The sequence below is a fragment of the Nanorana parkeri genome, unplaced genomic scaffold, assembly GCF_000935625.1.
Source record: "Nanorana parkeri isolate BGI_ZX_2015 unplaced genomic scaffold, ASM93562v1 scaffold85, whole genome shotgun sequence".
NCBI lineage: Eukaryota > Metazoa > Chordata > Amphibia > Anura > Dicroglossidae > Nanorana > Nanorana parkeri.
Window position 1 is genome coordinate 1,023,090 of NW_017306353.1, and position 23,969 is coordinate 1,047,058.

General features: G+C 43.7%; 2 protein-coding genes across 5 annotated transcripts in view; one reads left to right on the forward strand and one right to left on the reverse strand.

The window, feature by feature from the left end:
* IFT140 (intraflagellar transport 140) overlaps positions 1-6,310 on the forward strand; it is a 111,934-nt gene extending 105,624 nt beyond the window's left edge. The window contains exons 29-30 of the mRNA XM_018552356.1: positions 1,719-1,860; positions 5,794-6,310. Coding sequence (XP_018407858.1) covers positions 1,719-1,860; positions 5,794-5,997 — 346 coding nt within the window. The 3' untranslated portion in view covers positions 5,998-6,310. The remainder of the gene's footprint in view (positions 1-1,718; positions 1,861-5,793) is intronic.
* Positions 6,311-7,065: 755 nt separating this feature from the next.
* Positions 7,066-23,969, reverse strand: part of NUBP2 (nucleotide binding protein 2) — a 33,045-nt gene continuing 16,141 nt past the window's right edge. For 3 of the 4 annotated variants that reach the window (XM_018552371.1, XM_018552370.1, XM_018552368.1), the window contains 2 exons: positions 22,333-22,402; positions 19,507-19,707 (listed from right to left, as the gene is read on the reverse strand). In XM_018552371.1, coding sequence (XP_018407873.1) covers positions 19,562-19,707; positions 22,333-22,402 — 216 coding nt within the window. In that variant the 3' untranslated portion in view covers positions 19,507-19,561. Of the gene's footprint in view, positions 7,077-19,506; positions 19,708-22,332; positions 22,403-23,969 lie in introns of those variants that run through there. The other variant, XM_018552369.1, reaches the window with a different exon arrangement.

Below are 23,969 nucleotides of genomic sequence, written 5' to 3' on the forward strand. Positions count from 1 at the left end.
CAATTTCAAATTGAGCTATTGGGTTTTGGAATCAAAATACGAGCCTATACGATATGAAAAAGGAGCCAAAAGCTCCGCCTGCTGGCTGGAAAGGGAAACTTCTAAATCTTAATATAATTATAACAACAGCAAAAAATTATAAACCATAATAAATTAAGAAATGATGTACAAACCATTATACATCCTCTTTGAAGCCAGTCTGTCATCAAACTGCCCAACATGACAAGAACCATTGATAATCCTCCATTTAATTTTGGGAGCCCCTGGATCCAGTCATATACAAATGGCCTGGCTTCTGACTTCTGTCTCACTTGGAGTTTAGCATCACACCTGATGTGTAAAAGTGCAATGGCTTGGGCTTTACATGCTCCACCCTAGATCTAGACGCTCCAGGACACACAGATATCGATCAGAGCATTATTATTGATACTTGCGGGTACTTTGCCAGTATTGTAATTGATGTACCTGAAAGGTTTAAAGCAGAACACCAGGCAAAGAGCTGAATACACCATTGAAATACATATAACGGAGTCATTGTATCTGCCAAAGGATTTGTATTTCTATCAATCCAGTCCTGAGAATGTACACAGCTCTGCCACATAACACAGCCTTGTCTGGCAGGACAGGAGACCTGATTTATCATTGCCACAGTCGCTAATACCTACAGGTCTTGTCCCTCCCACAGCTGGTCATAGTGAAGAGAGAAGCAGCAGAATGATGAGCTCATCCCTCTGTCACTCTTTTCTTTCCTCCCATTAGACTATCTCCTGTTAGCACATGAGCACTAAAGTACACCTGATGGGCCCCTGGTGGTGCTTCTTCCTCCCCTAGTCTGATCTCTGCTATACAGGGGACTGCAAGAGGCTGATAGGAAGCCAAATGCAGCCACATACACTGCTTTTTTTAAAAGAAAAATACACTTTGAGATGTATTAGTGACTGCAGGGCTGCATTCATGTGTGTCTTATCTATCTGCCAGGAGATCAGATTTATAGGAAACCCATTAAAAAAGGGATTTGGTAGCTGCCATTGCTGACTTGTTTTTAAAGCTGTGTACTCCACGGCTGTCACCCTAAATGTGTTCCTACCTAGTGAGTCACTGACATGAAACAAAGATTTAGAATACAAAATCAGGTTTTCAGGTCTCACTGATTACATGCTTGTTCTAGGTGAGTAGGCCAGGTTCAGGATGATAGCGCTGGAGCTTGTATCTTCAAAAACATCTGTCCTCGCAGGTTTTGTTTAAAGTGAACCTGTCAGGTACATTCATGTGACCTATAAGAAACCAGGCACTGGCTGCGTCCATCATGCTACACCTATAACTTATATACTTCTCTTGGATGGACTAGTCCTTTAAGAAGCTGACTGGTCATGTTCAGCTCACAAACAGGTTTGGATGAATTACCCTTTACGTTCAAAGAGAAATGGTCTCGATGTGTATTCTGTATCTGCCCATGCACGTTCCTGAAATCAATCTAAAATGGCATATATTAGATGAAAGTAACTCATCTCCAGTAGATGCAGACTGGTCACATCTTGAGTCGGGTGGAAAGCATCAATCATTTCAGCTCACTTACACTGACCTGTAGCAGAGGAAGCCGTATTAAATGGACATTTTTGTGCATTTTTATGTAATACACATTTTGTGTATCTATTGTTACCAGAATGTCATTTTTTATCATAGTTAAGCACCCGGATAATCATTTGTTATTGTTGCAGAGCGTATTCCTCAGACAAGCAGGAAGCTATCAGACAGTGCGAGCTGCTGTTGGAAGAGCCAGATCTGGAGAGTGCTGTGCGCATTGGGGATGTGTACGGTCTGCTGGTGGAACAGTACACACAGCAGGGAGACTTCCAGAAGGTAAAACTTGAAGCTCACAGAGTTTTTCCAGTCATGTAACTGATTACATTGCCATTTCTGAATGAGAACTAGTGGAACTGTAACGGTACTGCTGGTCTAAATCAGTATTTAGCCATAGACATTATGACCTGTATAGACAAATAATTTTCCATCATATAAAGGTATCAATAGACATGGTATGACAGTATCCCAAGTCAGCTGTTTTTGGCTGGATTGGGTAATAGTCTGCACTACAGTGCACCTCAATCCTGCATAACGGTTTTCAGGGATGAAGATATTGGACAGGCTAGAAAAGCTTGTCTGATTGCTATGGATTTTCTTCAAGATAAGCTGCCACCACACAGTGTACACATGCATTCCCAACCCCTCACCACCATTTATTGCCTATACAGGAACTCCTATATGGCCAGAGTGTTTGTTTATATATAGGGTATTTTTTACCTGCATATATTGTATTGTCATGGGGTTAGATTGTGCATATACGTATAGCCATTCCCTGATGTCTATGGTCAGCTTATAGGATAAAACATATACTGGCCCTGCTAACCTAAACTAACCTAGGCACCCTCACCCAGCTGCTTACTTACTTTCTTTCTTATTTATTGAGGGACACCGTAAGTCTTTAACACTCGAGTTATGCTGCCGCTTACAGGACTGGACACTGACAAAAAAAAAACCCCTCCTACTACCAGCACGCCTCAGTATTGTGCTGGTGACCTGAGAGGATGGACATCTCTTCTTCAGCTCTGTTGTGTTAAAGACTAACATCATTATTTGCTATATTTTTTTTCAATCAAGACTTTTCTATACACTGTTGCTGGAGTTATATCTCTGATTGCAGCCATCCATGCGGTTATCCTCAATGAAATACCACATCCAGAGCACGCTGGACTGGACGTTGTGGTGATAGCATAGCCTAGAAGTGATCCTAAGGCAGGGGGTTTTACATGGAGCATTTTCTAGAATTCATTCTGGTAAAAGTTAGCTGCAGTGTTAGCTTTCCAAGTCAAGAGCCGCTGGAATTGTCTCTGCACTTGCCCCGTCTCTGAAGACTAAATTAGTGAGTAGGACAGTCAGGCTGATCACTGGTAGCTACCTCATTTGTATAGGACACTGGGTGCTATTATTCACCACCTCCTAGCAGGTTTACCAGTGACAAGGAAGCATTTCCTCACTGCTGCTCCTGCTTGCAAACCAGGTTGAACTTCAAGTTTTGATCTGTTTCTGCTGCCCACCCACACTGACTCTGGTCAACTGCAGCCATCCAACCCTCACCTTATACCACCTGTACTGGATTCATGAGTACTTGAGGCTTTCCCTCTTACTCTGAGCTTCTACATTACCTTACCACCACACAAATGCAACATGTCTGATTCTAGACAAGGTAGGAATAGTCGCTGTATTGTCCGCCCCCAGTTTACTTTCTACTAATGGCTCTGGGACTACTTGCAGTGCACCTACTGACATCTGCAGTCTGTAGTCATGTTGCTCTCTGTTCTATCCCATCCTCCGAGTCCTCTTTAGCTCTGTTGGGTGTGGATGGATCTCATACCCTTTCAGCTAAGGTTTTTACCACAGTCATTCAAGACTCTATTACCCAAATTACCCAATTATTTGCGGTCTCTGATTGTAGAGGCAACACATGCGCGCCCTAATTCTATATCTGGTTTGCTTGCAGCCCTAGCAGCTTCCAAGCCATTGGCCGCAGAGAATCTGTCTTATTCTGAGTCACCTACAGTCCCTGATTCACGGGTGTACCTCTGAGGAGTTGCAGTTTGCTGCTATTGCTTTCAAATTAAAAGCGGCCATTTTTGCTCTTGCACACCACTGTCAAACGTGAGGATTAGCCTATTGCTTCAATCAGTCCTGCTTCCAGTCTTGGGTCACTTAGAACTTCTAAGGCTAGAAACACTATCCTTTTGCACCCAGTTTTGCAACTGTTTCTGTTTGGAGATTGTAAGTATCCTGATAAGTTTATCCCCCCAAACATTTATTAGCCTTGTATCTGTTTTGTGAGGATTTTGTGCAAAAGTGGTCTGTTCCCCACTGTGCATCCAGCCAGGTCAAGTCTTTTTTGAAAGGCCCCTAAACTGATGCAGAGCCCAGGAATTCCGTCCAAAAGGCTGAAGTCTGTCAAGAGTATAGTCCAAAAGAAGGGAAGTAAGGACTTCCCTGACTGCAGAGCTGTCGGTCTGAACAGTTAGAGGCACAGAGCCCTCACTGTTCCCTCAACAGGAGATTGTCTAAGTATCCCACACTGAGGATGCCATGAGAGCACAGCAGGGCCAATACTAGTGCCAAGACCTTGGTAAGTACCCAAGATGCAGACAAACAGCCGACGAGCAGGAGGTAGTGGAGGGGTTCCTGCCATAAGGTCCACATCCAACATCCTTCACCTGCGACACAGGTCCTGAACACCTGTGGGTATATGGACCCACCGTCAGGTGTATGGACCCACCCTCAGGTGTCTAGGCGCTGCTGGCTGAGGAAATCTGCCTACCAGTTGTCTACGTTTTTAAATATATCTGCCTACCAGTTGTCTACGTTTTTAAAAAGACAAGGCCGGAACGTGAAGTTCTGCCCAGGATATGAACCAATCCACCTCTCTTGCTGCTGGGGCAAACTTCAGGGCCCTCCCTGATGGTTGATGTAAGTTATCATTGCGATTGTTGTCTGACTATCATCTGACCTTCCGGCAGGATGGTCCAATGCTGCAACCAAATCGCCTGCGGGGACACACTGGATCAATCAGAGGCCTGTACACTGTTTCCACATATAGGACAGGCAAATTAAACAGCACTTTACAGAGTACATTACATTACATTACATTACATTATTATGTGCACACACACACACACAATAGGTTGGACTTGATGGACTTATGTCTTAATTCAACCTCAAATACTATGTAACTATGTAATTATTATAGAGGATTTATATCGCGCCAACAGTTTGCGCAGTTATATCGTTTGCGCAGCGCTTTACAATATAAGGAAGACGTTACAATTACAATACAATTCAAGACAAGATGGTAAGGAGGGCCCTGCCCGTGAGAGCTTACAATCTGAAAGAGGAGGGTGAAATGATACACGAGGAGGTAGCTGTGTGGGGATGAATTGTTTGAGAATGTGATGGATCCTTAGATCCTACATAGTTCCTTATCACAACCTGCCACCATCATACACAATCTGGGCCACTTCAGAATCCAGGAGATTGACTTTACTTGTGGGTGGAATGTGCAGTGCACTGAGCAAACCCACACATGCACACAAAATGTAATATGTATAGTCTTGAAGAAAGAAGGGAAAGGGGGGGCATGATTTGTGAATTAAGGGTGCAGGAGGGCAGTATTTTCAATATGAAGCTAAGATTGAGAACATGGGGACGTGACCTCATCCTAGCAGGAGAAAAGTTCAAAACTAACACTAGGAAATATTATTTTACTAAACGAGTAGTTGATGCTTGGGACAGACTTCCAGCATAGGTAGTGAGTCAGTTGACATTGAATTTAAACATGCTTGGGACAAACATAGATCTATACTCAGGCAAAAAGTTTTAAAAAATGAAGAAAACCAAAAACCCAAAAAGAGGCGGATTAATGGTCTTTTTCTGTCGTCACTCTTCTATGATTCTATTAAAACATACAAACTCCATGCAATCCCTGATGAAACATAAAAATAGCACTCCGCCAAGCTACAGTGCTGTCTACTAACTCACCTAGCTGTCCATACTGTATTATTGTATTAAAAAAATCCTGAAAGTAGTCATTCAAACTCCAGCTGTGATTTACGCAGGTAAAGGAAACAAAAGTCAAATCTGATTGGCTGTTGTGGGCAACAGACACTTTCCTCTTATTGACTTTCAATACGTTAACTCTACCGTGCTGTAGAAAGTTCAGTACTAACTGCTAACATGTCCACTACCTTTAACCAGGCCTATCGCTGTTTGGAGGAAATGAGGTCCAAGATGCCATCTGTCAACCTGACCTATTACGTACCCCAGAGCACAGTGGAAGCCGTGCATCGGGCCCTCTCCATTCCATTGAGCCACAAGCCAGCATCTGAACACATACGGCACAACAGTGTGGATGACAGCGAGGAGGTGGAAGAGGCGCCAGATATCAGCTATGACGGTTAACCTCATCATGTCATGATATACACAGACTTTTAGGGCTAAATACACGGGTAGTTTATATCTTTTGCCATTGGCAATTTAACCTCTTGTTGGCAGTCAGGTCATTTGTAGCATATTGACGTCAAGGTGTTACATATAAGGTGATTGTCAAATAAGAGGTTAAATCACCCAACAGCATGATTAATACAATAGTAGGTTTGAATGGCCCATGTCATTTAACCCTAAATGAACCCCACAGCTTTTCTATGTGCCTAGCTTCTTCACACCATTCATGCTTTCTGAACTGGACCATATCCACTGTTGTTTGGAGCTTGGATGAAATAGAGTGGGATGATGGGGTTGGCCAAATTGCTGGTCCATCGTAGTCATCCACTGTGGAAATAACCACTGTAAAGGTTCTGACAAGTGTCCAGCCTTCTAATGTCTAACAGAATGGCACATGGGTTCATGACTCCAGTCCTTGAGGGCCACCTATCAGTCAGAGACTTGGGATATTAGTCAGTCACACCCTACATAACTCACTTTTTGTCGCTCACAATGCCCTTTGCTAAGGGAATGTTAACCTGTTCTAAGGGGATGCTAACATACTTCCATTTTGGAACTAGGAGCACACAACAGTGCAGGCTCCTTGTTCGAAGAGCGTGCTGTGTGTGTTCCCACAGTAATGATCAGGAATCACTGTTTGGATTCAGATTACATGATCACTATGAGAGCCAATCATAGTTATCATAGGGGTTTGTTTACAAAGCCAAACCTGCTGGCTTAGCTATCATTTTGTCTTGCACAGAGGAAGGCATTTTTACAGCTACAGCCAGCAGGAAATACAGACATCAAAAAAGATTTATAAAAACATTATGTAACAAATGAAAGCCTTATATGTATGTCCTTAAAAAACCTTAAAGTGTATTTCCACTTTTGCAGTCAAATTTGCAGTCAAACATATGTTTGTTATGTTTTCCTATTCACACAGCATACCGAAAAAAAAAAATACTTCTTACCTTTTAGATGTTGTGTTGCAGCAGGCACCATGGCTGAATTCAGGTTTTTCTCAGCACCTTCACAGTGATCTGTCCTTATAGAAACTTAGGACTGAAATTTGAGGATTCTGTTTCTCTCAATAAAGGAGAACTATGGGGTCAGGGCTGTTCCCCATAGTTCTCCTAAGGGTCACGGGAGAACACAAACTAGCGTCCTCCCGTGACCCAAAGCTCAGTATACCGTGAGCTACAGCTCGCGGTATACTGAGACGCCGCAGCTGGAACGGATCCCGACATTGCTGTCGAGATCCACCCAGCTGCGGGATTCACAGCTGGCTCTGCCAATCCAGAGGCAAAGCCAGCTGTGCCCGCGACCTCCCCCGTCCGTTCCGCCAGTCAGCGCTGGAGGATCAGACAGGGGAGGGGGGAATCCCTGCACGGAGCCGTGAGTGGCAGTCACGGCTCTCTGCAGGGACAGGATCGAGAAGTGAGCGAGGGACGCTATGTGTTCGCTCACTTCCCGAGCTACTGAGCCAACCTGTGACCGTTTCATTGTCACAGGTCGGCTCAGATTAGGAGGCTGAGTGAAAAGCACTCACCTCTTAATTCTCTATTAACTTCATTAACATTTGAATGCAGAAGCCAGGGCTGCAATCTTTTAGCCCCTCCTAACATTGCAAAGGAGAAGCAAGTAGAATTTGTAACCCTTATTAAAAGCAATTTAAACTGCAAGAAGCATTTTTTATATATTTTTTTAACTATTGCTATGTGAATGGGAACATGTAACAAATATGAAATAGGTTTTATAACCATTTGCTGCAAAAGTGTAATTATAGTTTAAATGTAAACTTTATCTGATGCTTCTGAATTTGGTCTGGGCGTCAAGGTTTCAATGATCTTTGGTCATAAAAAGGTTAATACTTTGAGTCTTTTACCTGGGACAGCTGTGTGGATTGCAAGTTCTGACATAAGTGGCCACAGTGACTCATGAAGTATTGGAGCCAGAGACAGCCAGGCGATTAGCACTCTCAGCCTTCATCATTCTGTCAGCACATGTTTCCTCTAAGACAAGTCAATAAATCCCAAGATCTTGGCCCTTGAGGACTGGAGTTGTACACCCCGGAATACTGAACGAAGACAAGATTACTGAATCATATGGTATGTTGTCTTTGTTCTGCATGTTTGACAAGTACACTTTAAATTGTGATTCATAGCATTGGATCACGTGATGAACATCATAGCATCCTAGTACTGGAGCATGCTTCTTTATAAACCAACTCCACTTTGCCTTTCTGCAAGTCTGCATCCTGCACTGACTGGTGTGCCGATACCGATACTAGTATGGGTGCCAATACCGAGTATAATGGGCGAGTACTTGTACTCGCCCAAATGCTTCCGATGCCTATCCTGATACTAGAACTTCCGGTATTAGGAAGCCGGGTGGTAAATCATTACACGCTGCCTTGCTTCCTGATTGGCCCTGGAAGCTGGCTCCATGCTCCCTCGTCACTTAGTGATGAGGAAGCATGGAGCCGACTTCCTGGCCAATCAGGAAGCCGGGCAGTGTTTAATGACATTTGCCGCCCTGCTTCCTTATTGATCGAGAAGCTGGTCAATCAGAAAGCCGGGCAGCGAGTCATTACCCGCCCCTCGGCTTCCTGATTGGCCAGAAAGCCAGCTCCATGCTTTCTTGTCACCTGGTGACGAGGGAGCATGGAGACAGCTTCCCGGCTAATCAGGAAGCCGTGCGGCTAGTCATTACACGCCGCCCGGCTTCCTTAATGGGACTTCCAGTTTTGGTATCGGCGAGTACCTGAAACAAAATATCGGTACGCGATACCGAAAAACTGGTATTGGTGCATCCCTAGCACTGACCATTCAGTAAGGCAAAGAGCAAGATGCAAGGCGTAGAGGGATCCAGTGGCATCCAATCGAATTTCATCTTTAAGTTGATTGGTTGCTGTGGTAACTGCACACCCCACATAACGTCGTCTATTGTTTATGGAATATACCTGCATGTGTTCCAGAGGCCTCCTTGTAGCCTAAGCATGAGAGCTCTACACATTGCACAGTATACGCAGCTCAGCCGGTCACTCAGTGAACAAACAAACTTCCAGATTAAAGCACCAGCCTACACCTATTTTTTATACAAATTCAAAAAGAGATGTTTTTGTTATTTTTTTTTTCTAAACAAGTAAATTATTTGTAATGTATATTTATATACATATGTAAATAAAAATGATTTTATGAAAGTGTTCTACAGCTTTTGAATTTCGTTTTCTCTAAAACGGCCTAGTCTGGATCTGTTTGCTGTCCCACTGCATAAGTCAATAACCTATATAACGTTACAAGAGAACTATGGCACAACCTTTTTTGGTCATTGTTCTCTTTAGAGTCACAGGAGGATATTGCCCGCTTTATGCTGACTGCGCAGAGCCGCTCTGTGGCCATGACAGATCGGGTACTGAATGATCAGCAGTATGTGATTGCTCAGTTCTCAATCTATAGAGCCGACGTGTGCCAGCTTCAGTGTTACGCGTTGGCTCTCGTATTTCACTCTCCCCTTAATTCTCCTTGAAATTATAGGATGTATGTGTTAATGTGTGTGTCTGAGTATGTGTTAAAGCCTATCTCCAAGCAAACTAAACAGCTACCCTTGCAGTGAGGCTACCCCCGCACTTCAAGGGTCAATTGCTCATTTTTGTCTGGGGGACTGGAGTAAAGCATTTTACATACCTAATCCCCGCACCGCTGGTGGCCAGTGCTCTCCTTTTTGGTTCTGCTATGGTGAAATGTTCCTCTGTGTTCTCATGTCTAATGTAAGTCTGTGGAACCTGCATTAGACAAGATGACCTCAGCAGTCCTTAGACCACTGGAACAAAGGAGAGAAGACTCAACTGGGACCAGTTTAGCAGCCCAGAGGGAGCAGGTAAGTAAATCTGCTTAATTTCAGTCCCTAGCCAATAGCAAGCAGTTAACCTTTGCAGTGTGGAGTTAGCCCGCCAGGGTAGTTTTTTGGTTTGCTCAGAGATTGGCTTTCAAGTGGAACTCAAGCCTTTGTTTTGGATGTAGTGGAGAAGAAAAGGAACGTGTCACTGAGACAGGAAGTTAGAGAGAATTTTAGCATGGACAGAGGACAGTAATAAAAGAAAGTAGCCACCTGGAGTTACCTGTGCAAACCTGCAGCAGATTCCATTTTCTGCTTCGTATTCCAGACCACTCTGATCGAGCAAAACTCTGGTAATGCTTGACTGCCCCCTGCCACCTCCCTCACATTCCTGTTGTCCAGTAAGGCAGCCCATTATAGTGATGGGCCAGTAGGAATGTGGGACCAGTGGGCAAGCTTTGACACTACCTGGATCTGTCAGAGTTTTGCTCAATCAGAATGGCCCTGATGGGCAATGAAAGCCGCTGCAGGTATTTGCTAGCACCATTTTTTCAATGCAAGTGTGCATTGGGCTTTGTATTACAAAATAAAGAAGAGAAAATAGGAGCAGATTGAAGTTATTACCTATAGTGCTAATAGGGGCATGGCCTGCCTCCCCATGGTTTTTGTTTTTCAACCTGACTTTGCAAGCATATACCAGGCCATCCCAGACTGTAAAATCCTCTGGTGGACAGTAGCTTTGGCAAGTGATGTCACATGGGGACAGGGCTTGGTCGGGGGGATTGAGATTTGCAAGGGGAATTTAAGTGAAAGAAAATCAAAGTGTAACGTCAGCCAAACTTTAAAATACATTTTGGATGGGGTGGCGAAGGGTTAGAAGACGCATTTTGGACCTATTAGCAGGTTTTGGTATGTTGATCCCAGCATTCCGGATCTGTTTCAGTGTTTACTCCCACCACTAGCCACGGCAGGAGGGTTCCTAGACTAGATTGGAGAGTCATCTCTGGGCCACAGATAAATGATCCTATGTTTGATTAAGAATTTTATCTCCATTAAAGTTTCTTGGTACCATTATGTCATTGCATTTTGTGTCCTTTGTATTTTGCCTTGAGGTTCCATTACTACTCTGTATTTCTGGCTCATATACAGTGGGGCAAAAAAGTATTTAGTGAGCCACCAATTGTGCAAGTTCTCCCACTTAAAAAGATGAGAGAGGCCTGTAATTGGCATCATAGGTAGACCTCAACTATGAGAGACAAAATAAATTAGTTCCAAATCAGCCAATGTGATTTGTCTGGATTTGTTTTCTCATTTTGTCTCTCATAGTTGAGGTCTTCCTATGATGCCAATTACAGGCCTCTCTCATCTTTTTAAGTGGGAGAACTTGCACAATTGGTGGCTCACTAAATACTTTTTTGCCCAACTGTACATGCTGAGGTTCTAGTTAGCATAGGGGATGTCAGGTCTGTGTGGTCCAGCTAGGACCAGTTGTGGCTCTTTCGGAGGAAGGCATTTATGTCTTTGCAATGTACACATTTTTGTCCATGTCTGTCACCTTAAAAAAGGGAGCCTTGGTGCCTCTGAAACATGCGTACTTTGATTTCTGGCATTGTGACCTCATGTACATCTTTTTTTTGCATCTTCCTTTACTGGCAAACTGGCCATTTCTTGTTTTTTGAAGTTTTTATTGCCGTGTCCCTAAATGGCAATATTTTATGTTATGGTGTCGTTGCTGTCACCGGGACAGGAAGTGATGAGAAATCTTTCCTAAAAGGGGCACCCCAGCAATAAATACATTTCTTTTTTCTTTTAAGAGAGGAAACCCTTGTCAGCATTTTATGTCTCTGCAGCAATCACACTTTGGGTTGGTATAATAGGGGAAAATATTTCCCAACACACAACTGACTTCCTGCCCAGCAATCCCGTAGAAGAAGAATGGCTGCTATTTTCAACACATTTTATTTCCTCCAGTATTTTTATTCATTTTCCTTCAGTTTTGAATCCATAAATAATATCCTGCGAAGGGCCAATGAATGTCAGTGCACAGGCCTTGTTCCGAGTTAAGGTGTCTCCTGATCATTGGCTGCCAGGAGGAGACGCCCTGTATTCAGAGTCATGAGAAGATGATCTTGTGTATTTTTAGCTTTTTCTGCATAGGATCAGCTTGGCTTAATATAGTGTGTCCTCTTCGTGACTCCAGGGGCTGCCAGTCCCGCTCCTTCCTTCCCCAGCACTCTCTGTCCAGGATGGAGATATCCAGTCAAACAACATGAAAAGGGAAGTGTATCTTCTACCTCCTCCCAACATGGCTGCCGGTCACATCTCTGCTGGAGATGGAAAGGAATTTAGACCCGTTTCCTCTATTTTCCTGTTCCAGAACTCGGCTGATAAAGGACATTTATGCCAAAATCAAACACTTTCTTTATGTTCAAGCTAAACTCTAGACAAATACAAATGACTGCAGCTCTGTATTCATTCATAAATCATGTCATGTAATTTTTACAATGCAAGTAGCTGGCACTACAGAGATCTTCCGGGTCCTGGTTCTGCTGATGTGCTGAGCGACTTCCCCTTTGCTGTGAAAACATGAGGTCGCTCGCTCGCTCGCTCGGCACAGCGGCCATTCAGCATATGCCTAGTATTTTTTATCAATTATTACAAGGCTTAGTCTGATTGGACAGTGGGCAATGCTGTGACATCACCGCCCCTCATCCACTTAATTGGGAGGGCAGCTTAAAAGAGAACCTTACATATGGAAACAGATTAAACTTCAAAGACTCAGTAATCCCAAAAAATGTTTTTCATATTTTAGCTGCAAATTTACTTCCCCCTACCAAGTGTGCTTCGTGTTTCTTTCACAAATGAATCATTAGATATTAAATATCTGGTGAGCCTGCTAGTTCATAGTTCTTATTAAGATTGGCAATGCTATGGAAACCAATCCTGAGTCTTCAGTGTTGCCACCCTTCCTGAGCATGCTCGAGTTTTCACTATTGAGGAAGCAATGAACTCCCCATCATGTCACCCCACATAACACTCCTTGATGCCTTGCAGGGCTGCTGCAGATTTACTGACAGTGGCTCCGGGGTGTCACAGTTACTGTCAGTCTGCAAAAGCTCCACCTCCACCAGTGTAAACATGAAAACGATTGCATTCATTTTATATCATTGGTTATTTACAATGATAAATAATTGCTTTAATGTGCTTAATCTGCTATTTTAGATTGACAGTAAAAAAAAATGTATGATCCTGTGTGAATGCAAGAGCAAAGGGCAGGAACGTTCTGCAGTGACATCAGAGGGACACATTGCACACTGCCTCTTCGCTCACTGTGGTGCAGAGTAACATGGGGATCACAACATAGAAGAGACCCCAAAAAAGTATTTCACATTACTAAAATGAAATGCTCTATATACAGTTATATATTAATTAAGTACTTGGTGTCATCTGGAGAATGGAAGTTCCTTCCTTCTGCTATATTTTTGGATTTAATTGGAAGACTTTTCCTACTATCAACAGCTACTAGTAGATTCAGGCTGAATATTGGAAATCCCGGAAGCCTCTCCAGTTTGCCAACGAGTGCAGGATTTCCCAGCTCATTCAGTATCTTGGTGTAGGTTGAACTGGATGGACCCTGCTCTTATTCAACCTTACCTACTATGTACTCTCTGTGATGGTCCCATAGTCAGCAGTGCCAACACATCTGTCTTCTACTTAGCACTTGACTCTACTTTCAGGTCAGGCCAGTCTATCTGGGGATTCCTTGCTGAGTTATCAGGACCAGAGCTTTCAGCTGTGGCCATTTTCTAAAAGTCCCTGTCTCTAAGGACTCACTTGTTGTAAATTGCAGGCAGAATATATGCTCTGAGATTTTTTTCTGGGTTTCCTTTTTCAGAGAGGCCTACACCCACTCCATGCGGAATAAATACATTCATATTTCAAGAGACAACAACATGGGAGGGGGGATCAGAGTAGATCCACTTATGTAAAATGGTCTTTTCAGAAACAAGAGAGATAGTGGTAATTGCTTACATCCCCTAGAAATCCAGGTGCCCACAATGTTTTCCCCCTTATTTTATCTGAGGCCTGATGCTGTAACTGGCTGGGCTCTTTGTCAGATGGAATAAGATCTCTGCTTTTATTCTGAACTTACCTACATACCTTGATATAGTTTGTTTGCGCAACCTAGGTTCATGTTTGTTAATGGGATAACCTCCTTTATTTTACACTGGGGCTGTATACTGGAGGAGTGAACCTTTAAAGGAGAACTATGGGGTTAAGGCTTTTCCCCATAGTTCTCCTTAGGGTAACGGGAGGACACAAACTAGCGTCCTCCCGTCACCCTAGGCTCAGTATACCGCGAGCTGCTGCTTGCGGTATACTGAGACGCCGCAGCTGAAGCGGATCCTGACAATTGTGCCGCCTAGCTGCGTGACTGACAGCTGGCTCTGCCTATCTAGAGGCAGAGCAAGCTGTACCCGCCCCCTCCCCCGTCCGTTCCGCCAGTCAGCGCTGGCGGATGGGAGGGGGGAATCCAGCCCCTCCCCTGTCACGGCAGAGAGCCGTGAGAGGATCGAGAGGTGAGCAAACGCCGGTATATGTTTGCTCACCTCCCGATCTACTGAGCGACCTGTGACAGTCTCATTGTCACAGGTCGGCTAGAACTATGAGGTGAGTGAAAAGCACTCACCTCATAGTTCTCCTTTAAGTGGTTATTGGAAAATCGAAATTTTCTGCTCACTGTAAAATCATTTTCTCGAGTCCATTGAGGGACACGGCTCTCTCCCCTCATTTGCCATGCGTTCTTCTTTGGACTACTTGCTACAACTGGCAAGGTTTGAGGTGGGAGGTGTATAGCTGTAAAGGAGCAAGCCTTCCATTTTTATGTAGCCTAAAGCTGGGCATAACCAGTAGAATTTTGTTTGTAAAAATAGGTTTTTGGAACAAATTTATAATAGTTAATGGGGCCAAATTGTAGTGATGAAATAGTGATGACAAAATGCAAAGGAGCTGGATGAAAAATTCAGATTTCTAACAGGGAATGTAATTTGTGTTCGAGGAAACTCAATTTCCAAAATTAAATGTTAAAACCAAACCAAATTTCAAACGACATTCGTCAAGTCTCTGATGGCAGTATGGAATGTTCCGATGAGATTTTTCATATGAACGTTCATTCAAAAATGTACTGGGGTATGGCCAGCTTTAGGGAGCTTCCGATGCTGTTGAATTCTTTTTTTTTAAAGGTGTGGAAGAAAATAAATATTGCCATCTTGTGGATAATCGCAGTACTACACATGTACCTTGTAAAACTACAGATGCCAGGAAATGTAAAGTAGTATTAAACCAGTGGTTGTCAACCTATAAGGTATAGCGGGCCTCCAATGTGGCCCTTGACTTTACCAATTATTTATTATGCCGCACATAATATTCAATATATGTTATGCTAGAGAAGAGTGTTAGAGCCTGCAGACATAATAAAGGGAAATGATCGGAGACCTTGGAGCAGCTACAGGTTTGCTCATAGAGACCAACCCCATTGACCTTTATTTAATACAAAATCCAATGATAAAAATCAGGGCCACCCAATCAGATCACCAGCATGGTGTTTTAAAAACAAATGCCCCTCGCCACTTACTTTGTAAGTTCTCAGAAGCCGCTTCCCTAAACTTCCGGTGGTCACACAATGTGAAGAACAGCAAAAGTCCTGCAGCGGAACTACATGTCCCATTCCACTGGTACGTGCGTGACCAGCATTGTATTCTCTATGCCCACTCACCTTTCACTCAACCCCATGGAGGGGTTAACCCATTCATGGGGCTCTAGTCTGCCTTGTGGAGTGTAGGCATGTCAGGCTGCTTTGCTGGTCAGGAGTGCACCCGTAAGGGTGGCTCTAGGAGCCTCTGCAAGGGAACGGAGCCACCCTATAAATGGAAGCAGGAGCCAGTGAATTTTTCCATGCAAATTGCAGAAAAAAGGGGTCAGCGGGACAGAAGGTGTAGTACTGTTAACTTTTTTAAAAACTTTATTGAAGTACCACAAAATTGCCCTTCATTCAACTCTATGCATTATAGCACGTTGTTGGGCGCTGCGGTATAATGCAGACACGCAACATGTTTATGTAATGCACCTCAACACAGCATTATGGTATAAACAGGGCACATAGAAAACAACTGTACCCTTGCTTTGAGCCTGCGTTCGTCTATGCAGATCAACAAAGCTCAACAGACATGGTGTGAACAAATCATACTCCTTATAACGGGTGTGTGCTGTGCAGGGCTGGAGCGGGTTGCGACGTGCTGTGTAAAAACATGGCATGCCCCATTCTTCAGCACACACTACCGCAATGCATTGGTGTGAACTGAACTCGTAGGGCATGGCAGGCAAATTGCCCCGTCTATGCTTTGGGATAACATATGGTGTGAACTGGACACCCGCAGATTCTGTTTATTATAGGCTTGTACTGTTTGTGTTGAGTGGTGTCTGTTGTGACATGCTTATCATCATTGTCTCTGAGCTGGTCCATAGCTGCTCAAGTTGTCACTTTAGCAAACAAAATAGCATTCAGCTACTTGCCTGTCTCTATAATAAGAACACTCGGACCACCTACATGTCCAGCAGAGCTCACAAGCCTTTAAGACACCCGTGAATACGATGATACATTTTAATCTTAATGTTAATACGATAAACCTGGTCAGAACATTCGATAATACCATCAGACACTTGATGAATGTTATTCGAAATTTTTCTCTTTATCTCTTTTGCATCTGATAGAGCATGCACACTCCACAGTCTCTGCTTGTGGGATCCCGGTATGGCCTTGCAGTGGTATCCAGAGCCAACTTCTACCTTTAACTCCTAAGCAATACACTGTCTTTACTGGATGTTCTGTGGGAGGAGAGCCATGTCTGCTTTGATATTTTTCCCTCCGTCTTGTGTAATAACTGGATGCAGAATGTTCTATGTCTGTGTACTGGCATCTTAGCTAACAGGGGATGAACAGTGACTGTAACAGTGTCAAGAATGGCAATGAAGCCATCAGCTCTATAGGAGTAACCTTACCTGTTGTGTTACACCTATACAGGCTGTATGTATATAGTCACTGTTCGGTCAATGATTTTCCTTCATTTTGTTAAGCCAGGTGGTCCCATTGGCCACCCATGGCTCAAATTTTAGCTGATTTGACAGCATAAATCTGAATTCTGGCATAAGCAAATATTCCTTAAATACAGTCATGGGTATTATTAGTTGAATCTTGGTGAGCTTTGTGTATTTCTTCCAAATCTGTGCAGTAATTCATACGTCTGTTTACATCCAATTACCTCTGCCAGGTCTGGAACAGAGTTGTTTTGGCGGGCCTGATCGTAGCAGGTGGTAATCTGATATAAACGGACACGTATCCGCTTACATCTGACTCCCCATAGCTATAACATGGGTCTAGTAAGTTCAGCTTTACGATGGAAGGAAAAAAATGGATGGACACGGATGTGTTTCAAAAGGTGACATCTGTCCCATACTGCTCCGGCACGGATCGTGCACACGTACTCCACGTTCAGAACCAATTTCCTATAGTCAGACACTTTATAGAAGGATATATCAGTATACAATTACTCTATAAAACACTTCAATGGTGAAAATGAGGGGGCTTCATTTATCATGGTGTTGAAGAAAGGAAGTGTGTCAGTCTAGACCGCGCAAAAAGACTAAGCAGATTCTTCGGTTTGTTATTCCATATTATGCAGAGAAAGAGAGGAGTTATCTGGCTTCTATGGAACAGACAATTTCCCCTTAAGCAGACATGCTTTTTCATATACTTTCTTTTTGGGTCAGGTAAATATGAAAACCTGCTTTTGCGGCCAGAAGGAGGCAAGTATGAGTCTACTTTTCCAGGGTTTGAGCTAGTTCACTGAAGTGCTGTAAATACAGAAGAAGTGGAATAGCACCAACCTCAGATTACAGACGCACGCACACACACACACACACGAATGACTCAGAGGAGGGACACCCCTTCTCCTCTCCAGGTAGAGGCAATGCTGTCTGCAGTCAACAAGAGCAGCATCAGTGCTGGCCTTTCTCTACAGACAACTGCGCACACACAGAAACATGGATGGCATTTGTATCAAATGTTTACTTGCAGAATAAGGATTTTACAAATAAAAATATGAATATAAATTTATAAACATCTTCCTGACTGCATATCAATTGAATGGATGATGTAGCTAGGCTCTCAAATCACGTCACTTTTAGTAAATCTAAAGGTCTTTGTACAATTACATTTTAAGGTGTGCAGCAAGCTTAAAGAGACTCTGTGACCAGCCAAAATGTTTTCTTTAATAAAAGGCCCCTGCAAAAGAAAATGGACAATAGCTAAATGCCTGGCCGGTGGTGACTCCGATCTCCGCTTTCTTAAAGGTGCTACAGTAGCGGAAGAATCTTCAGCATCCAACGCTTTGGGGCAGATTTATAAAGCAGTGAATATAACTTTTACCAAGCAATCACTGGCGGTGAATCAATAAAACACAAGTACCTGGGAGATTTGCCTGCAGTGAATTTTTGGTGAATGTCAGAGTCACTGCTTCATAATGATGTACCTTTGTGTGTGTTGGATACCCTTTACGCTATTGTGCTCTGCTACAGGACACAGATGTGATGAAGTGGCTGTCAGAAGGATGCAGAAGATGCTTTAACCACTGCGGCTCATCAAGAAAGAGAAGACGGCAGTCACTGCTCTCCAGACAGGAATTTAGTTTTTTTGCAGAAGCCCTTTTTTTTTTTGTGGCCAGAGTTGGCTTAACTTGTGTTGATGGGCTTTGGATTTGTGTCAGTGGCATCAGTTTGAGATGTATCCAAGATCATTTAGAATTTTATGACAGGTGCATCTGACCTGCAGTGGATCTCCTTCTGTTTTAACTGGGTTTTGCACTCCCATAGACTTCAGCATGTAAAACCCATTTGAAGTGAACAAAAGACAGTAGACACAAGACCTGAGACAGACTAGTAATCAGACATTTCTGAAACATGAGGTCCAGGGTCATTGACACCAGCATTGTGACTATCCCTCTGAACTGGAACAGATCAGGGACTGCTACCACTCTCCATCCTGGCACTGTTTGTCATGGCCTCGGGCTTTACAGAGGAGCAGGGGACCCGAAAACCATGACAGGGGGGAGCAGGGAACAAAACAGCAGGCTAGTTCCAACAGCCGGCCCTGCCTGAAATCATTGGTTGCTAGGACGCCAGCAGTCCTAGCGTCCAATAACTGAAGCAGAGGGGGGGCCTGTGCTGGGTTATGGTTGGCAGTGGAAACGCTGACCTCCGAGGCCAGTGTATCCACTGTCAACCAGCCACAACCCAGTGGAGGTTAGAGATAGCGGTCCAGACAGAATCATTACTTGTCTGTGTCTGGACTGCGGTTGCCATTTAGCGACTGCTGGTGTATAGAAATGTTTAAGACAGATCTCTAAAGATACTATTACCTTTTAGACTTCGGCATTAAAAACCATTTGAAGTGAACTAAAGACAGTCGGCACAAGACCTGAGACAGACTAGTAATCAGACATTTCTGAAACATGAGGTCCAGGGTCATTGACACCAGCATTGTGACTATCCCTCGGACCTGGAATATAGAAGTCATTCATGGTATCAGTGAACATCTTTTTAGAGTCCTCTCCACGGATGTAGGTTTGTAGCTTAGACATTCTCAAAGTCAGGAGGAAGAATCAGCAGCTTTTTCTAGAATATGTTGGGCGATGCTGGTGATGGATGCGTATGTTGAACTCTTAGGAAATTCTTGAAGAAAGTCCTTGCCAAGCTCCAGACTTTGGGCCAGGTTGGGATCAAGAGGGACACATCCTAAAGTGAAAGAAAAGAAAGTCACACTCAATGGATATGTAAGGGCATCTTAACAGCCAGTGACTCCCAACACTGTAGATGTGGATCGGTATCGGCATTTTCCTCTGCGATAGACAAAGGCTGTAATGTACTTAACCCCTTTGTGACGGGAGACGTACAGTGTACGTCCCGTCACAAAGTGGCTATATGACTGGCCACGTACACTGTACGTGCCGAGTTATATTAGCCTCTGTAATGCTGGTAACTGCTGATTCTCAGCAGTTCCAGTCATTAATTAATGCCTCACTATTGAGACATTCATTAATGAAATAGTTAAGCTTTTTTAAAAGCTTCTTTCTTTCATTAATGAAAGAATGAAGCCTTTACATTCAGATACGGGTTCGCTAAATAGCGATCCCGTATCTGACAGCTGAAGATAGCAGAGAGGTAGCAGTGACTCACCTCTCTGCTATTCGTTTTGACAGCTGGAGAGCCTGGCCAGATGTTAAATGATACATTTCAACCACTAGATACAAAATGTATCTCTTGAGTGAAATGTATCAGTTTTGATCGTCTAGGAACGATCAAAGACCTTTAGTGAGATCTGATTCTGACATGCTGTCAGGATCAGTCTCTAAAGTTATTATTAGCTGTTCCTAAGCTTGGAGCAGCCTGATAATAACTAAATATTTTAAAAAGTTAATTTATTAAGCAGTCATAGTGATTGCTTGATATAAACTGACAAAAAAAAAGTGTACAAAAAATTAGGAAAATAAAACGTTTATATATAAATATATTTGTATACTATAATTATTATTAAAAAAAATCTAAAAATAATAATAATCAAAACTTGCTGCTGTGGAAGAATCACACAGCAAAAATGTAAAAAGTGTGTCAGTCATTTAGGAACAGAAACTAAAAACTAGCTCAGTCATGAAGGGGTTAAAGCAGGGGACAGCTCACAGCCCACCGTTCAGTGTGAATAGTAACTCGAGTCCATGTACTGTAGGTTGGCCACACCTGAGCTGTCCATACACCTTACATTTCTCTTGCAGGCTGAAAGACAGAAATCATTTGATTCCCCCATTCATGCTAAACAGCGTGGATGAAGGAATCTTCCCTGCTGGTTTTGTATTCACCAACCGGCGGGACGCACAGTTTCTGAATACCTGAACAAAGACTGCATATCATTAGCTGCAGTCACTGGCGGGCTAACAATTTTCCACCCGGCTCCTTTGACAAAAGTAGTCAAATATGAGCAGTTTATAGCCAGGTTAAGAAGCACTTCGGCACTCATCTCCGTAGTTGCTACTTTACAGTCTACATCTACTACACAGGTAAACACCCTTCATCTATAGCAGGGGTAGTGAATAAAATTCAAGGGGGTCTAGTGCATAACATTTACATCTAGCCGAGGTCTGAATTGCGGTCCGGAATGGTTACCATTGGCACGGTCCACCATTAAAGCTTCATTCACACCATTGTATTCCCAGGCTGATCAAAGCACATCGCACTGTTTTTTTCTACTTTTTTTGTTAGGAGTATCCCTCGGTTTACATACATGTGCATACCCTATGCGAAAGTTTTCATTAGAATCAGATGGCGGGAATGGCAGGATTGGTTTTAACAAATGTTTTTAATTTTATTATTTTTTTGACACCTTTAAAAAAAAATAAAAAAAATAACTTAACATTTGCTATCACAAAAGAGCTAACAAGCCCCTATGTGGACGCATTTGGAGGGGACAGGTTCTCTTTATGGGGACATCAGGGGTCTACTAGAACTCTGATATCTCTCCTGCCCTCCAATACAGACCATCCAGCACAGGAATGTGCTTGATCTTCTGTTTACCCGCCAATTCAGCCGGCTGAAGCAGGACGCACTGACAGCACAATGCTTCAGTGATCACAGAGCAGATCAGGGACTGCTACCGCTCTCCATCCCGGCACTGTTTGTCATGGTCTCGGGCTCTCCAGAGGAGCTGGGGACCCGAAAACCATGACATGGGGTGCAGGGAGGGGGGAGCAAAACAGCAGGCTAGTTGTAACAGCCGGCCCTGCCTGATATCATTGGTTGCTAAGACGCCAGCAGTTCTAGCAACCAATGACTGAAGCAAAGGGGGGGCCTGTGCTGGGTTATGATTGGCAGTGGAAACACTGACCTCTGAGGCCGGTGTATCCACTGTCAGGCAGCCACAACCCAGTGCAGGTTGGAGATCGCAGAATCATTACTCGCCTGTCTGGACTGCTGTAGCCATTTGCTGCCTCCTGAATGGCAGTTTTTTGGGGGGGATCCCAATGGGGGATTTTACAAGGTACTAGCACACTGCAAGCAATTGGTTGGCACGCGGTTCCCATTCATCAAAATGGTTGTGGTGCCATGCGGTCTATTTTTTGCTGTGCCGCACAATGTATACAGCACTGTCTGGTTGCAATGCTAACAGGTGGCTGGAGAGCAGTAAGAACGCAGATCAACCACCAGTTTTACTGCCCCTTGGCTGCACATGTGAGCCTTAGAGAGTTATCACTGGATCAGGTGCCTTGGTGCAAAGTCAAACATTTTGGCTAAATTCTTCAAGGTTTGGCCTTTTTACATACAACTCCCCCCAAATATTGTAAAATATAAAAGTGATTGTTTTAAAATTACCTAGAAATGGGACTCCAGCGTGCTTTGCCAACTCCTCGCCACCACCCTTGGAGAAAATGTTGGTGCATTCCTAGATATTGCAGAGACAAATCTGAGTTCAATTATAGTGTTTCATTAGTCAAGATCTACAGTGATAAATAGGGCTGCAACAACTAATCGACAATCGATTATTGAAAAAGTTGTCAACTTTTTCAATAATCGATTAATAAATCAGAGGCTGCGAGTACAATTCACATAAACAGGCATTTAAAAGAGAACTATGAGGTGAGTGCTTTTCACTCACCTCATAGTTCTAGCCGACCTGTGACAATGAGACTGGTCACAGGTGGGCTCAGTAGATCGGGAGGTGAGCGAACACATACCGGCGTTCGCTCACCTCTCAATCCTGTCACAGCTCTCTGCCCTGACAGGGGGAGGGGCTGGATTCCCCTCTCCCCGCTCCGCCAGCGCTGACTGGCGGAACGGACGGGGGCGGGTACAGCTGGCTCTGCCTCTAGATAGGCAGGGCCAGCTGTCACTCACACAGCTGGGCGGATCTAGACATTGATGTCGGGATCCGCTCCGGTGTCTCAGTATACTGCGAGGCTGTAGCTCGCGGTATACTGAGCTTAGGGTAACGGGAGGACGCTAGTTTGTGTCCTCCTGTTACCCCAAGGAGAACTATGGGGAAAAGCCCGAACCCCATAGTTCTCCTTTAAAGGATATCAGAAAGCACCAGCACCACATTAGGTATTAAGAGCAAGCATTGTGACATAAATAAAAAGGGTTTGTTGTTATGTTCCAACATATTCTTTTACTTTTAAAAACGCTGCATGTCCCCGCCTCTTCTGAGCAGCAGCTTCTGCTGGTTTTTATGTGCTTGCGGGTCATCACAATCTGGGTCATCTCCCACCATGCCTTGTGCCACATGCAGCTGGGCTCCAGGCTGTAGGAGAGACTGGTAGAGTAAAGAGGTGGGCGGGGATGTGGGCAGAGCTGTGAGGGAGGAGTGGTGAAAAAAAATGTGTACTAGTTTTCGAGGGCAGTGCTTTCACATGTGTGGCTACAATTGGACATGTTAAGAAGGCAGAATGAATTGTGGACACAGAAATACAGGAAATGTGAATGTGGATCTCAGCATCCATTTAAAAGGTATTTATGGGGACTAAATGGACATAGAAATGTAAAGATACAGGATGAGTGGTGTGTAAATGGCATGCTGAAGCAAATATGACATTTCTGTTGTAGGACAGTAATGCCTAAATCAAAGTGGTCTACTGTGATGATAATAATAGTAAAAAAAAAATCTTCAGCACAGAAAACATAGAACTTCAAATTGAAGACTGCAGCATTATCATTCCTGCATTCAGAGAATGCCAAAATCATCAGAGTAGCATAATTCTAAAATATCAGACACGGGATCAAACAACATTCATATCTCTTCTGCATGTGACCTTTGGCATTAGCACTCTAGATTGCCCATTTGTAACCATCTGTTGAGGTCAGTTACGGTCATAGGCAGATCCAACTGTACTACTGTCAGGTGTCACTTCCCTCATTCACAGTACTGTTGAACCAGAAGATCAGACAGGAAATCATCCACATGAAATATCCATGTCTGTTCTACATGTGACCTTTGACATCAGCATGCTGCATTG